Raw genomic sequence first — 12847 nt, forward strand, 5'->3', positions numbered from 1 at the left:
TGGACTTTGGATATCAAGACGGCTACAGCTAGTTTTAGACTATACAACTGTAAATGCTGCTTTTTCAAGAGGTTACCGTGCAAGCTGCTCTGTCCATGAAGGCCAGCTCAGAAAGAGCAAGGAGAATCTGCTGCTTCACTTTTGAAAGAGTGGACAGGACAACATGATGTGAGGGCCTACTTGAGTCCTGGAGAGGAATATTCATGCACGTACACACACTCAAGTTGGTGTTTTCCAGTTGTGGATTCTGCTTGTAGCCTGCAAAACAAAAACAAAAACACACACTGCCACCAACTTACATAACCTGTAATATTTTGGAAAAAAGAACTGCAGCTGAAAAGATCATGTGATTGATTGATTCATACATTTATTCATTATCATGTACAAATTGTTATCCGGTGGTACAAAGCTGTTGTAAGACTCCAGTGCTCACCCACCTGTCTTTATTGCAGTAAAAAAGGAAATACCAGCATGATCAAGAGTCAAGAGGTACTTTGGCAAGTATAAATTATGTGACAAGAAGGCAAGCAGACATCTTGAGCAATGTAATGTGAGGGGAGAAAATGGCGCAAAAAATTCCCCATGAGTGGCTTCTCTCAGCACTCATTTAAAGTGAAAACAATAAAAATCCATAAAAATATTTTTATTTTAAACAACACACTTAAAATGAGACGATAGAGGAAGAGTCTTGCTTTTCTTCCTTTCTTCATCGTTAACACAAACTGCCAGGTACAGATTCACATTATGTATGGACACCGCAAAGTGTGTGTTGAAGTTTATGTATGAAATAAACTGCATTTGACATCTAGTGTGTGAGCTTGTGTCCACAAATATGTTTAGAGCTTCCACTTCATATCTGTGAATTGTAGCCCCGTTTCTACCACTGACTCAAGTGAATAAAACGGGTAGGACAGTGAAGACGGGGGTTGACACACAATAACATTTGGCAAAATCCATTGTGGTTGCAGAGAAGGACATGGTTGAGTGATGAGTCAATGTGACACAGCCTACACATATATCTCCAGATGGCCTTGTCTTTGTTCAGCTTTCAGGGTGAGACAACAAATCTCTGTGCTCATAAAACATACCCCAGACTGTACAACAGGGTGGTGTGCGTGTGTGTGTGTGTGAAGGGGGGGCCTGGAAGAGGCAGGGTGAGCAAGAAAGTAACAGATCAAGACACTGAGAGAGCAGAGGAGGTGGGAAGTAAAGAGGAGAGGTGAGATGAGAAAGAGTGGCTTGTGGCTGCACCATCTTGACAGTTTCTTGGTTGGAGACGGGTTTAGGGTGTGGAAGTGGAGAAAGATGAAAATGGGCTGTGAGCTGGAGGGAGTAAAGGAGGACAGAGGGGAAGCTAGAATCCACTTCTCCACTGCTTTCTCATTTCAGAGGTATTGTTGTAGAAAGTGCAGCAGCATTATCTCATAGTGCTCTCCAGACTCAGGGCAGCGGATACTGTGTCGCTCGTTGGGGTAGACCTGGAAAATTAAAACAGAGTTAACAAATTCTATATGTATCTATCCTGTAAAATCTGTTGAAGCAAATTGTTGCTCTCAATATATGATCCTGAAATGTTTGAAACGATTTGTGTCCTGTTTGTTTGTTCATTGGAGTTATTCCAATTTTATGTATACATATTTTTTTTAATATTTATTACTTTGTTTTTATGTATATTTATATACTATTTTTAATACTATTTTTGTATACTTTATTGCTGGTATTTTTTAGTGGACAGCAAAATAAGAATTTAATTTTACAGGGAAACGTGTTTCTTTACTGTGCATATGACAATAAACACTGAGCAGATTTCACTTAGTGTTTTTGGTCACACTCTAACCTGTTTGCACCCGTCGGGGTTTACTAGTGCCATGTTGCTGTTGTCTCTGACCATCTTGATATAAAACGAATCACACCAACAATGACTGAGTCCTGTGAAGCCACTAGGCATAGTCAGCATTGTGTCAACTCACTTGTTTATATTATAAAGTTACACACTACAGTTTTAAAATAGTCTAAACAATTAAGTGATTTGAAATAGCAGCATCACAAAGATACGTTAGTGAGTGAATAGAAGTTTGTGATGCTAACCTGAAGCTGGTAGGGCTTCCCAGCACGGATTATCTGTGACACGAGGAAATTGGTGTGGAAAAAGTGCACATTCTCGTCCAGAAATCCATGAAGAATCAGCAAACGATTTGGCCTGGAATGACAAGTATTGAAAGGTTACAGTACAATAGGCTTCCATTAGATAATAAGAATTAAATTCCTGAAGTAGCATGCTGCCCAAAACTGAATTCCTTAACAATTAGAAGAGAAAGAATTCATAAAGACTACCCAGAATCTTGAATAAGATCAAACATCTCAGAGTTTTACATTAGCATCTAAAGGCAGTGCTCCAACATGCTGCTTGTCAGGCCCTCAGGGTCTCTTTGGTCTCTTAACACTTATGCTTGATTCAACCTGCAATTTGAAATACAAATAATTTATTCCCTGGAATATCCTGACAGTGATTCTTTATATTGCAATTCATTTGTAAAAATGAAATGGAATTCCAACATGTCTAAACAATTTGTCTTGAAGCATACAAAGCTTGAACCGACAAGAAACAGAACTGCAGTCGTGGTTTAACTTGTTCAAAACAATCTACGTTAGTTATGAAGGACATGCCATAAGGTTTAAAAGAAGTTCAAATTCCACACAAAAAGTCATTAAAAGATGCACTGACTCGCTGGGCAACTTGTCCACATGCAAGGCCACAGATCCTTCCTCATAGCCCTGCTGGTTGTTCTCAGGCACATCCATGTAACGCTCTGTGTAGCCAGTGTCGTAGGCCATCCACACAGTCACTGGCGCACCTGCGATGGCCAACTGATGAGTAGCACAATGTGATCAGATGGAAATCAATATTAAATAAAATATAAACAAACTGCATTATATGGTCAAAACAGGTACAACAATGTATAATGCTTTAGATTAGACTGTGTGACGAGACATATGTTCAACATATAAATCCATTTGGCACTAGGATGTATCTGCATATCACACTGTATCACTGTCCAACACAGACACCATGTGGATGTACTTGGCAACTGCACCTACAGTTCAGAATAAGACATCCTACAAAGAATTACTGTGTAAGTGTAACATTTAGATCATTTTCAAAAACATAATTGTTTTTTTTTTCAACTTAAGAATAGGGTTGCTTTATAGAGGCCGCCATCTTGCGACAGCATGTTTCTACAGCAGCCTGAATGGATCTGCATTTCCCATTTTGAAGGAGACTTACAACACAGACTAAGAACGGCATTCTTTCTGGTATGTGGAGGCCAACATATTTCCCTGATGCACGTGGAAAAGGGAGTGAGAGGAGGAATCCTCCATTTGTTACTGCACGCTAGATTAGTAAGGATTAAAGGGTCGAAGAGTGAAAACTGCTCCCTAACCTTGAAGACATTAGGTCGTTGGATGAGGCCCATGAGTGAGAGGAAACCACCATAAGACCAGCCATGGATAGCAACACGACTCAGGTCCACAAAGTTAAACTTCTCTGCCACATACTGCAGCCCCTCCACCTGGTCTTCAATCTCAACCTGACCCTGGACAGACAAAGCCATTGTGTTATTGACAGTCAGTGTACGGACACTGTATTTATTCAATTATCTGACTCTCATTCTACCATTTTATTTTTCAGTGCTCCTTCAAATTCAAGGCCCCTCTGACAGGAACCTCTCCCGTCAATGACGACCACAGCATAGCCCAGAGAGGCAAGCGTGTTCAGACGGAGGTATTTCATCCCCTTAAAGGAGTTGTTCACCAGCTGCACCTGTGAACACACACACACACACAGAACATGTCACACTAAATACACCACAGTTACATGGTTTTCAAACACTATTTAGTAATAGCCTTTAATGTTTCAACTCCATTGCCACATTATTTCAGATATCATGACATGAACCACAAACCTGTGGGCCGCCATACACGAAGAGAACAGTTGGGTGCTTCCTGCCAGGCTGCAGGTTGTGAGGCTTGTAGACCATCCCATAAAGTTGGAAGCCAGACTTCCCAGGAAAGTCAAAAATCTCAGGTGGATTGTAATCTCCCGGGCAACCTGGAAGATAAGTTGACACACTCACTTTTGTTTGAGCTTCACCCAAATCAAATGACCCTTACAGATCTTGAATTTAAAAAAACAAAACAACATAAAAAATAATATAGTGCAGGCACAGTGGGTTATTGTATGAGCTTTTCACTGCACAAGCATTTGGAAGTGAACAACAGGACAGTATTTTGAATCAATCATGGATAACCGTCAACTCTGACGCAAAGTGCACAGGATGACATCCATTTTTGAGCACCACATTATCCAACTGTTCTCAGAATTGACTGGCGGACAGCACTGTGGTTGAAAACTCACCGTCCTTGATCTAATCAAAGTCAGACCTCAACTTTCCTCTCAAAACCTTGCTCCATTGATGACACAAAAAATAAAACCACAACCTTCACACTTGGCCAGGCAGCAAAGAAAATTATTACTAAATTTGCAAATAAATACAATCTCAATAAACTGAATCACAATCAAACCTCTGTGCTATGTATTAGTTACTTTTTTTAAAGATGAAGTTGCAATACGGCCTCCTCCTCCTCAGTTGGCACATTGTGACAATTCTTCATCTAGTGTGAACACTTCTTTGGTGTTTTATGGTGGGCAGCATCTGTAATACTGCATTGCTACCTCCTTCTTCACTTCCCTTTATCATTTGCTTCCTCTTTCTTCAGGTCTTCATCTCTAAATCACTTTGTGACAAACTCTTTAGCCCAACAAACACCACAGCTTTAGGAAAACTACAGTATGGAGATAATCTCCATCACAATCTGTTTACCTGGTGACTCCATCATGCTGGCCCAGAACTCAGGTACCATGTGTAGTGGGTCACCTTCTGAACCGGTCAGTTTGTAGACATGAACACATGGCGGAGTACTGACGTTACTGTAGTGGCTGACGAAAAAGTCAAAGTTCTGCAGAGTGAGAGAGAAATGCCAAATAAATGTTAAGTACAAAGAATTGTGGACAAAGGTAAGAAAGTACAAGGAAAATGAGGGAATTAAAATGCTATGAGAACTCGGTTTGTACCACATACTACAAGGATCTGCATATTAAAGTGTTACAAACACTCCCTGGCTGCATTTTAGGCACACTAATTCAATTGCTTGTTATCACATATATCTAATCAGCCAATCACATGGCAAAAACTTGATGCATTTAAATGTGTAAACATGGTAAAGACAAAAGAGTGAAGTTCAAAGAATGGAGGAGAAAGGTTTTGATTTAAGTGACCCTGAACATGGCATGGTTGTTGATGCCAGGCGGGCTGGTCTGGGTATTTCAGAAACTAGTATTCTACTAGTGTTTAAAGAAGAAAATATTAACTGAGCAGTAATTCTCTGAGCCAAAATGCATTTTTGATGCCAGATTTCAGAGGACAATGACCTGACTGGTTCAAAATAACAGAAAGGCAACAGTAAAAGTAACAAAAATAAACACTTTTTAAAACCACAACATGTAGAAGACCTTCTATTTGAAAGCACAACACATTAAACCTAGAAGCAAACGGCAGCAGAAGACCACACCAGGTGACATTCCTGATACTTAATGAGATGTCCCCTGTACTTAAAGTAACTGATGACTGCTCAAATCATCAAAATACAATTCTACTTTTGTTAAATACCCTTGCATATAAACAGAAAAAACTGGAAATGCTGCTTTTGCGACAGCTGGAAATAAATGAATGCACTGATGGAAATGTCGACAACTGTATTTTTGGTACGTAAACAAATGGGTGTTTTACCTTACTAACAGAGCAGCTATGAGAGAAGCCAGGCTTGGTTAGTCTGACTACATCTCCAGGTGATTCATAGCTGACCACGTAGAGGTGGTGCTCCAGAGGAGTGTCTCTGGTGCCCTGGAAGTACACCAACCTTGTCGCCTCATTCACCCAGATCTATGAAGACATTAAATTAATTAGTAGTTATGTATGGCAACATGAGTTTTTCCATTGTTTAGAGTTTCTTTTGAATGTGATAAAGGATATCTATTCCCTGCAGGAGGAGAAATCTATCAGTAGCAAACGTAAAGACACTGAAACTGAGGTCTTTCTTCAAAGGTACTGTAGATTTTCGTAACAACATTCTGCATGTAACTGCAACCTTTCACATCTGTATATAAATTAAAAGGTATGAATTCAGAAATCTAAAACTGAGGGAGTTTGTCTAACCTTGGAGCCATGTCTTGCCAGGACCTCCCATTCTCCACTGGTCAATGTAAACTCCTCTTTGATTGCACATTTGAAGTCTCCTGAAAAAAACAGATAACAGAATCACCATCCTCCTTGAAATAATCCGTGTAGCGGAGTTCAGATGAGATAAAATAGTACCAGCTGTAAAAACTAACCGCTATATAAGGTCAATTCAAACAAACATAAGAGCATCTCTTAGCCTTTACCCTCTATGTGTTGGTAGTCCTCTGTCCATTGGTAGCAGCCCGGTTGTAACAGGGATGTAATCTTATACAGGTGGCTGAACCCCGTTTTAGACTCATTTATCCAAATAAAAGTAAACTCATCTTCTGTCGTTTGAACAAATGGGTAGAATATATCATGAACCTGCATAAAAAGGACAATTAGCCAATTTATTGAACACTTAAGATAGAAAAATACTTGGAGATCCAAAGAGTGTGAATGTGAAATGACCTACATTAATCCAGACATCTGTGGTCTCTTCATAGATTATATATGGCTGTGTGTTACTGGGCACAGCCTCCAGACTCTCCTGCCTCTGAGCTGGGTCATCTGTGACAGGAATAAAGAGGGCTGGAGGCAGAAGGACCAGCTGTAGTTTCCTCTGACTGCGGTCCAGGAGCACTGCCCAGCCACTATGCAACCACAAAGATGGCAACACTCTAATGACTCCGTTTGACTTAATAAACATAATAAATAATATTTAGAAGCATCTTTAAAACACCAAAGAGAATATTATCTACTCTCTCACAGTATTTTATGCCTCTGTACCACTGAGAATGACACAGTCACCGAGTCAAAGTCAAGGTTTTCAATGCAACACTCACTATTTCCCATCACTTGTCCATCCCACTCTGGCAATGTATTCTGTCCCAGGAAACAGGGAAGTGAAGGGGACAGCCAGTTCTTTATCTTGTGTGCTCACAATCTGTATGTACAACAACCACGCATGCATTAGGAACACTGATTATCATGTCAAAGGAGAAAAACAGATAATGGCAGACTCACTCTTCCTTGATGATCTGTCTTGATTTCTGCCAGTTTAAGCGACGCCTGGGGATTTTTGCTACCTGTAAATAAAAAAATGCGGAAAATATTAATGAGGAAAAAAGGTCAATAAAACGGTTCGCTACTCCAAGCCCGCATCTGCAAGTTGCACAGTGTGAAGGGCTTAACTGACCTGTGCGAGGATATCTGTATGCGTCAGCTTTCCGTTCCTCCAGTGCTGGAGATGGAACATGAATAATCTCTACCTCGGTCTCATCCACCTCTTCATACAGAAGATACACCGTTTTACCTCCATTAGGGTCTGCCAGGGGAGACATTTGTTTAAGCAGCATGTATACAAAAAATAGTGTGCAGAAGTATGAACACGATTTCTAAATAGCATTTGTAGTAGGGCTGAACAATGAATAACGTTTTTTAAATCTAAACCGTCATTTGAAAGAAAGTGTAAGTAGCAAATCACAAAGTCTGCCGTTTAATTGCCTGATTTGACTGAACTCCAATCCAAATTTGACAATATTTCCTGCATTTTATGGGCAAAAATGTTAATCAATTGACTAAGAAAATAGTCAACAGATTAATTACAATATCTATCTTTAACTTGTCATCCTTTTGTTAGAGAATAATAGTATTTTGATGGTGTCATGTCGTAATGCTCCAACTTATTTTAACTACAAGTGAACATTTATCTGAAGCAGTGTGGGAATTTCACCCCAGAGTACATGAAAAACCTTGTGCTGACCTTCCACTGCTGAGGGTCTCCACCAGTAGCCAGTGAAACGGTCAAACTCTTCTTGAATGACAAACGTTGCTACACCTGCAGACTTGGGGTCCTCCTTCACATTATCCAAACCTAAAAGGTAATAAATAAAGATGTGGAAAAAACATACTTCCATCTGACTTATATTTATATAATAATGTACAATTATGTGTGGCATTTAAATACATTTTTCTTGTGAGTTCTTCAAAATAAGATGTAACAAAGGGAAACATAATCATCACCATTTCAAATGTTATTTAAATAATTCAAATAAAACATAGTGGCTTCAGACCTTTGTGGCAGTAAGTGAGTCTCCTTTCCTCGCCCGTCTTAATGTTGGCTATCCACAGGTCGTTATTGTTGATGAAGGCTATGAAATCAGGGTCTCCAGGGCAGAACTTGGGGTCCATACGAGTCCCTGAGCACTGGGTCTTGATCTCCGCAGGCTTTAAAGGAACAGACTGCTAAAACCAAAACTTACAATGTTAGTGTGAGGGAAATAAAAGCAGGAAATTGAGTTTAAATATAAAGGACGAAGTTCTCGTTTGACAAGATCATTATGTTAAATGCAGACCGATTCTTTGACAAGAAAAGTACATTGAATTAATAAGGTGTGATAGTCGATATGATTAACTGTTTAAACTTGTAACCTGATACAGTTGCTGGGTATCTGTTCCTAGTCTCTCTCTCTCTTCTGTCTCTACCTCATCTCCCTCTTGTCCTTTCTCTCCCCCCTTTCTGTCCCCCACCTCTCCGCTGTCCCCCATTTTTCCTTTCACCCCAACCGGTCGAGGCAGATGACCGCACATCTCTGAGCCTGGTACTGTCAGAGATTTCTTCCTGTTAAGAGGGAGTTTTCTCTCTCCACTGATGCCCAGTGCTTGCTCATTGTGTGAACTGTTGGGGTTCTCTGCTCTCCTTGATGTTGTCTATGTACAGTGCCTTGAGATAATGTATGTTATGATTTGGCGCTATACAAATAAAATTGAATTGAATTGAATAGCTTTGTTTGATGAGATACAGAATATAGATATGGAAGAGCAACATCTCACTTTGTCAACTGTCTAAAAAGCTGCACTAACTTTAAGTTATGTCCTAAACACCACCACACAAAGTGTATTCTGAGGTCTGAGCTTGCAGACCTGTCCCAAGTATCTGGAGATTGCAAACTCAAAAAGGAAAGAAAATAATTAGTGTACTCACAATGAAGCTGTTATTGCCTCCATCTTGACAGTAGAAGAGGCTATTGCTGGCCTGGAAGAGGAACCGGCCTGTCTGGGCATGGTAATCATAGGAGGTGATACCAAACGCTCCCAAGCGTTTACGCTCCCTCAGCAACTCCTCCTCTCGAGAGTAGGCCCCCTGGTGAGGTGTAGCCTTAGAGGATTGGCAGGAAGGAGAAGAGATATAACCTCTCTAACATACAATGGAGGCACATTTAACACCAATGCATCACCCCCTGCATGAATTAGTAACTATGAACACACCCGAAACAAAACAAGTCGGAGAAAGAAGAAAACAACGCCACCATAGAGCTCAGTGATGTTACAATGGTTACTTTTTTGTTAACAGATGGAGTTAATGACCATCAGACACATTCCCACTGGTCAAAGCCCATTTCTTTTTCGATCAATGGGAATGAGATATGACACATGTAGGAAGTGGGGTTTTAACCTGGAAGTGATCCAGCATCTGTTTCCATGACAACACCAAGAGGGCCTCTTTACGGATCTTCTTGGGGATTTCTGAGTAGAGTAATGAGTTCTCTCTGCTCCCATAAGGCATTCCTGTTATGAACAAAGTAAAGCAACTAAGACAAAAGTTAAAACAATACTTGTGCTTCTAAAAGTCATGAGGTAATCATATTCGACTGCTTAGAGCAGAAACACATGACTGAGGTCAAGTTTAAGGAGTAGTACACAAAGAGTAGAACACATCAGCTGATATGGGGGACTTCATTTGATCAGCTTACCGAGGTAGTACAAGCGATGAGAGTGTGGTCCATTCTCATCCTTTTTTTGCACAAACTGGAAGTCATGTGGGGCCTTGTTGGCGATCATGCCTGAGTACTTCCTGCTACAGTGGATAATGTCTCGAAGGCCCTCCCATGAGTGTTTCTCCACAAAGAACTGAGAAGGGACGTCCTCCATGTCCACCACTTCTGTACTGTCTGAAAGGCCATCTACAGCCATCATGCTCACCGTCACGCAGCTGTATGGCGACATTAGAAACAACTGATGAAAGGTGTAGACACACCTACCGATGATTTCTTTTTTTTAATTGGTTCATCCATCTTTCTGAACAAAGCAGACCAAAGAAAATGTAACATGAACTTTTGTTTTTGTTTTGTCATACTGTACCTTTTCCAGATACCCTTTTTATTGTCACAAAGTTTGACCCTCTTGACTCTATGCATTCACTGGACAACAGTACCCACTCTGACTCTGTAACCTATGAACAAAGAGCATAACCAAAATACTGTTTCACTTTCTTTCAGACACATAAGGAATCACAAAAATAGAGACTAATAACACAAAAAACACAACATTTGAAAACACAGTCAATATTAACAATCACTGCTATTAGGATAAATACTGTTTTTATATGCAATCTATCTACAATCTATCTACAATTAATGTCTAGTGTTTAAACATGCACAATAATTGTAATTGTTCTTATCAACATCATCATCACAAATCTGAGACAGATATCAGTTATTATTATTAAGAACCATTTAATCATAATAATTATAACTTGCCAATATCTGTATTGATATAATAATGGCAATAATAATAATGATTACAATAATAGTAATAATAATAAATTGGCTCACGGTTACATTACTTTATCAACCCACTCAAATTATTCCACTGTAAATAGAAAACTGCAAATTCAACATTTATCATTTGACACAGGCTGTCAGTCTACAATGCAGTCATATAAATTAGGAAGAAAAGGTTTAGAGCAGAGAATTGGTTAATGATCAGTATTACCGCCAACAAGGAGGTCACGTTTATAGCCACATTTCCGTTTGTTTTCTCTCTCTGTAAAAAGCATAATTTATAAAGGACCGATTTTTAATTAAATTTTCTTGGGATGTAGGTTATGTCTTAGGGAAGAAACTATTGAAATGTCATGGTCACCCAGACACAGATTCAGGAGAGTGAGAGATAGGGGAAGGGGGAGACGGGGAAATGTGTTGACACTAGGGCTGGGCAATAATTTAATAACAGTATATAGTGCAATATAATTCTGTATCAATATTGCAAAGGGTTAATATACATCAGTTTATTCACCTCTATTTAAAATGGCTAATTTTACTCTTCCTGCAGATTAGTTCACTGTGGTTCATTGAATAGTTAACTGTATCTTGCAATTGTTTTATTTTATTTTATTGCATGAATGTAATGAAATACATTACATATGTTTAAAATGTAGTACATCTTTTCTTGTTGTAGTGCTCATGGTCGGGAAAAGGAAAGGTTAATAAATAAAAGGATCCTCAAGAAAGGGTGGGAACCAAACAACATAATTGCCTTTTCTTATGTTGGTGTTACTAGGGTGTTTGATACTGGGGTTAGGTGCTTTAACTCTGTGTACAAGAAACACTGAGCTCACAACAAATACATCAACACATAGATAAGCTGCTTGAGAGATCAGAATCAGAATATTGTATTAATCCCCGCGGGAAATTAAAGGCGTGTAGTAAAAATCTACAGGACAGGTCAGAGAGTATTAGTGAATAGAGATCTGAACTATATCCTCTTTCAGCCGACACAAAAAGAGGTGAGATCTGCACTGATTTCTTGTCTACTTCTATAAACAAAACACATTTAACTTTAACTTGACGTGGTCTCTCATGTATCGTTCAAAATACATTAAAATGGGAATAATTACTCAGCAACTTGTAAATAGGAAGGCCCTGCTTGGTTCAGCTGATGTGTGAGCGGCTTAAACAAGCTGTTTTACGGGGTGGGAAATAAGCCAAGTGAAATATAGGATACTGATTTCCGTAAATGTGAACAGTTAGCTAGCCTACAATAGAGCTTTGTTCTCAGATTTCAACTATCCAGTCACACTGGGAAAACACCGGCAAATTCATTGAGTTGACACTTTGATCGACACTTACGTTTGCGATGTATTCAATCGTACATTACGAAATCACCTGTTATAAGACAATGACGGCTATGAAATAATCTCAACGCTTTTTAAAAATCACTCTTGTCTACATTTTGACAGGACGGTTCTCTTCTGTCATTTCAGTCGCACTGAAGCTAACTAGCTACCTGCGGCTAGCCCATCTAGCTAAATAATGCTATCTAGCATCTAGCTAACGGTTTCTTGTTATCTATGGAGGAAAGACAGGCGCTTAAAAGACCGTCTCTAAGAAACAATGGGAAAAGAAGGAAACTGCTTACCGATATGGCCACTGTTCCTTTAGCCAGGTTCAAGGCTGATTTAGCTGGGTGTTAATAAGCAGATTTTGAAGCGGCTAAGGGTTGTATCCATGGCCCAGGGTGGCCACACAGAACGTAGCTGCCGTTCAGATTGGAATGAGGAACCTTTACTCTGGTACATTGTTCCCACCGGTAGGTTTTTAGTGCGGCACCGCCGCCCTGACGAGGTGTCTGCGAGAGTCAGTGCTACGCGGTAATTGACAAAACGGTCGGACGACTCAAGACTCAACTCTGCTTCATGTGTTGTTCTAATGATTGACCCGACTCTGGAACGTTTAAAACCCCTTTAAGGACTGAGCATTTAACGAGTTTGTCTGGAATTAGCATAG

At 39.7% G+C, this 12847-nt stretch overlaps 1 protein-coding gene across 3 annotated transcripts; it reads right to left on the reverse strand.

Annotated features, from left to right (window-relative positions):
* Positions 1 to 345: 345 nt before the first annotated feature.
* Positions 346 to 12611, reverse strand: LOC122778262 (dipeptidyl peptidase 9-like). 3 transcript variants are annotated; one of them, XM_044039974.1, is made up of 21 exons: positions 12480 to 12611; positions 10422 to 10512; positions 10034 to 10272; positions 9736 to 9848; positions 9265 to 9438; positions 8354 to 8522; positions 8044 to 8154; positions 7477 to 7605; positions 7305 to 7366; positions 7124 to 7224; positions 6754 to 6931; positions 6503 to 6662; positions 6276 to 6355; positions 5850 to 6002; positions 4884 to 5019; positions 3966 to 4111; positions 3677 to 3823; positions 3444 to 3596; positions 2726 to 2868; positions 2089 to 2200; positions 346 to 1478 (listed from the first exon to the last, which is right to left on the reverse strand). In XM_044039974.1, exons 2-21 carry the CDS (start codon positions 10475 to 10477, stop codon positions 1386 to 1388), a joined length of 2655 nt encoding a protein of 884 aa, XP_043895909.1. In that variant the 5' UTR covers positions 10478 to 10512; positions 12480 to 12611; the 3' UTR covers positions 346 to 1385. The 3 variants fall into 3 exon arrangements, with proteins under 3 accessions (XP_043895909.1, XP_043895898.1, XP_043895918.1); XM_044039963.1 differs by having other exon boundaries at positions 8354 to 8525; XM_044039983.1 differs by lacking the exons at positions 346 to 1478; positions 2089 to 2200; positions 2726 to 2868; ... (6 more) ...; positions 6503 to 6662; positions 6754 to 6931 and having other exon boundaries at positions 7123 to 7224.
* Between the last annotated feature and the right edge of the window lie 236 nt (positions 12612 to 12847).

This window comes from Solea senegalensis, linkage group LG1, assembly GCF_019176455.1.
Source record: "Solea senegalensis isolate Sse05_10M linkage group LG1, IFAPA_SoseM_1, whole genome shotgun sequence".
NCBI lineage: Eukaryota > Metazoa > Chordata > Actinopteri > Pleuronectiformes > Soleidae > Solea > Solea senegalensis.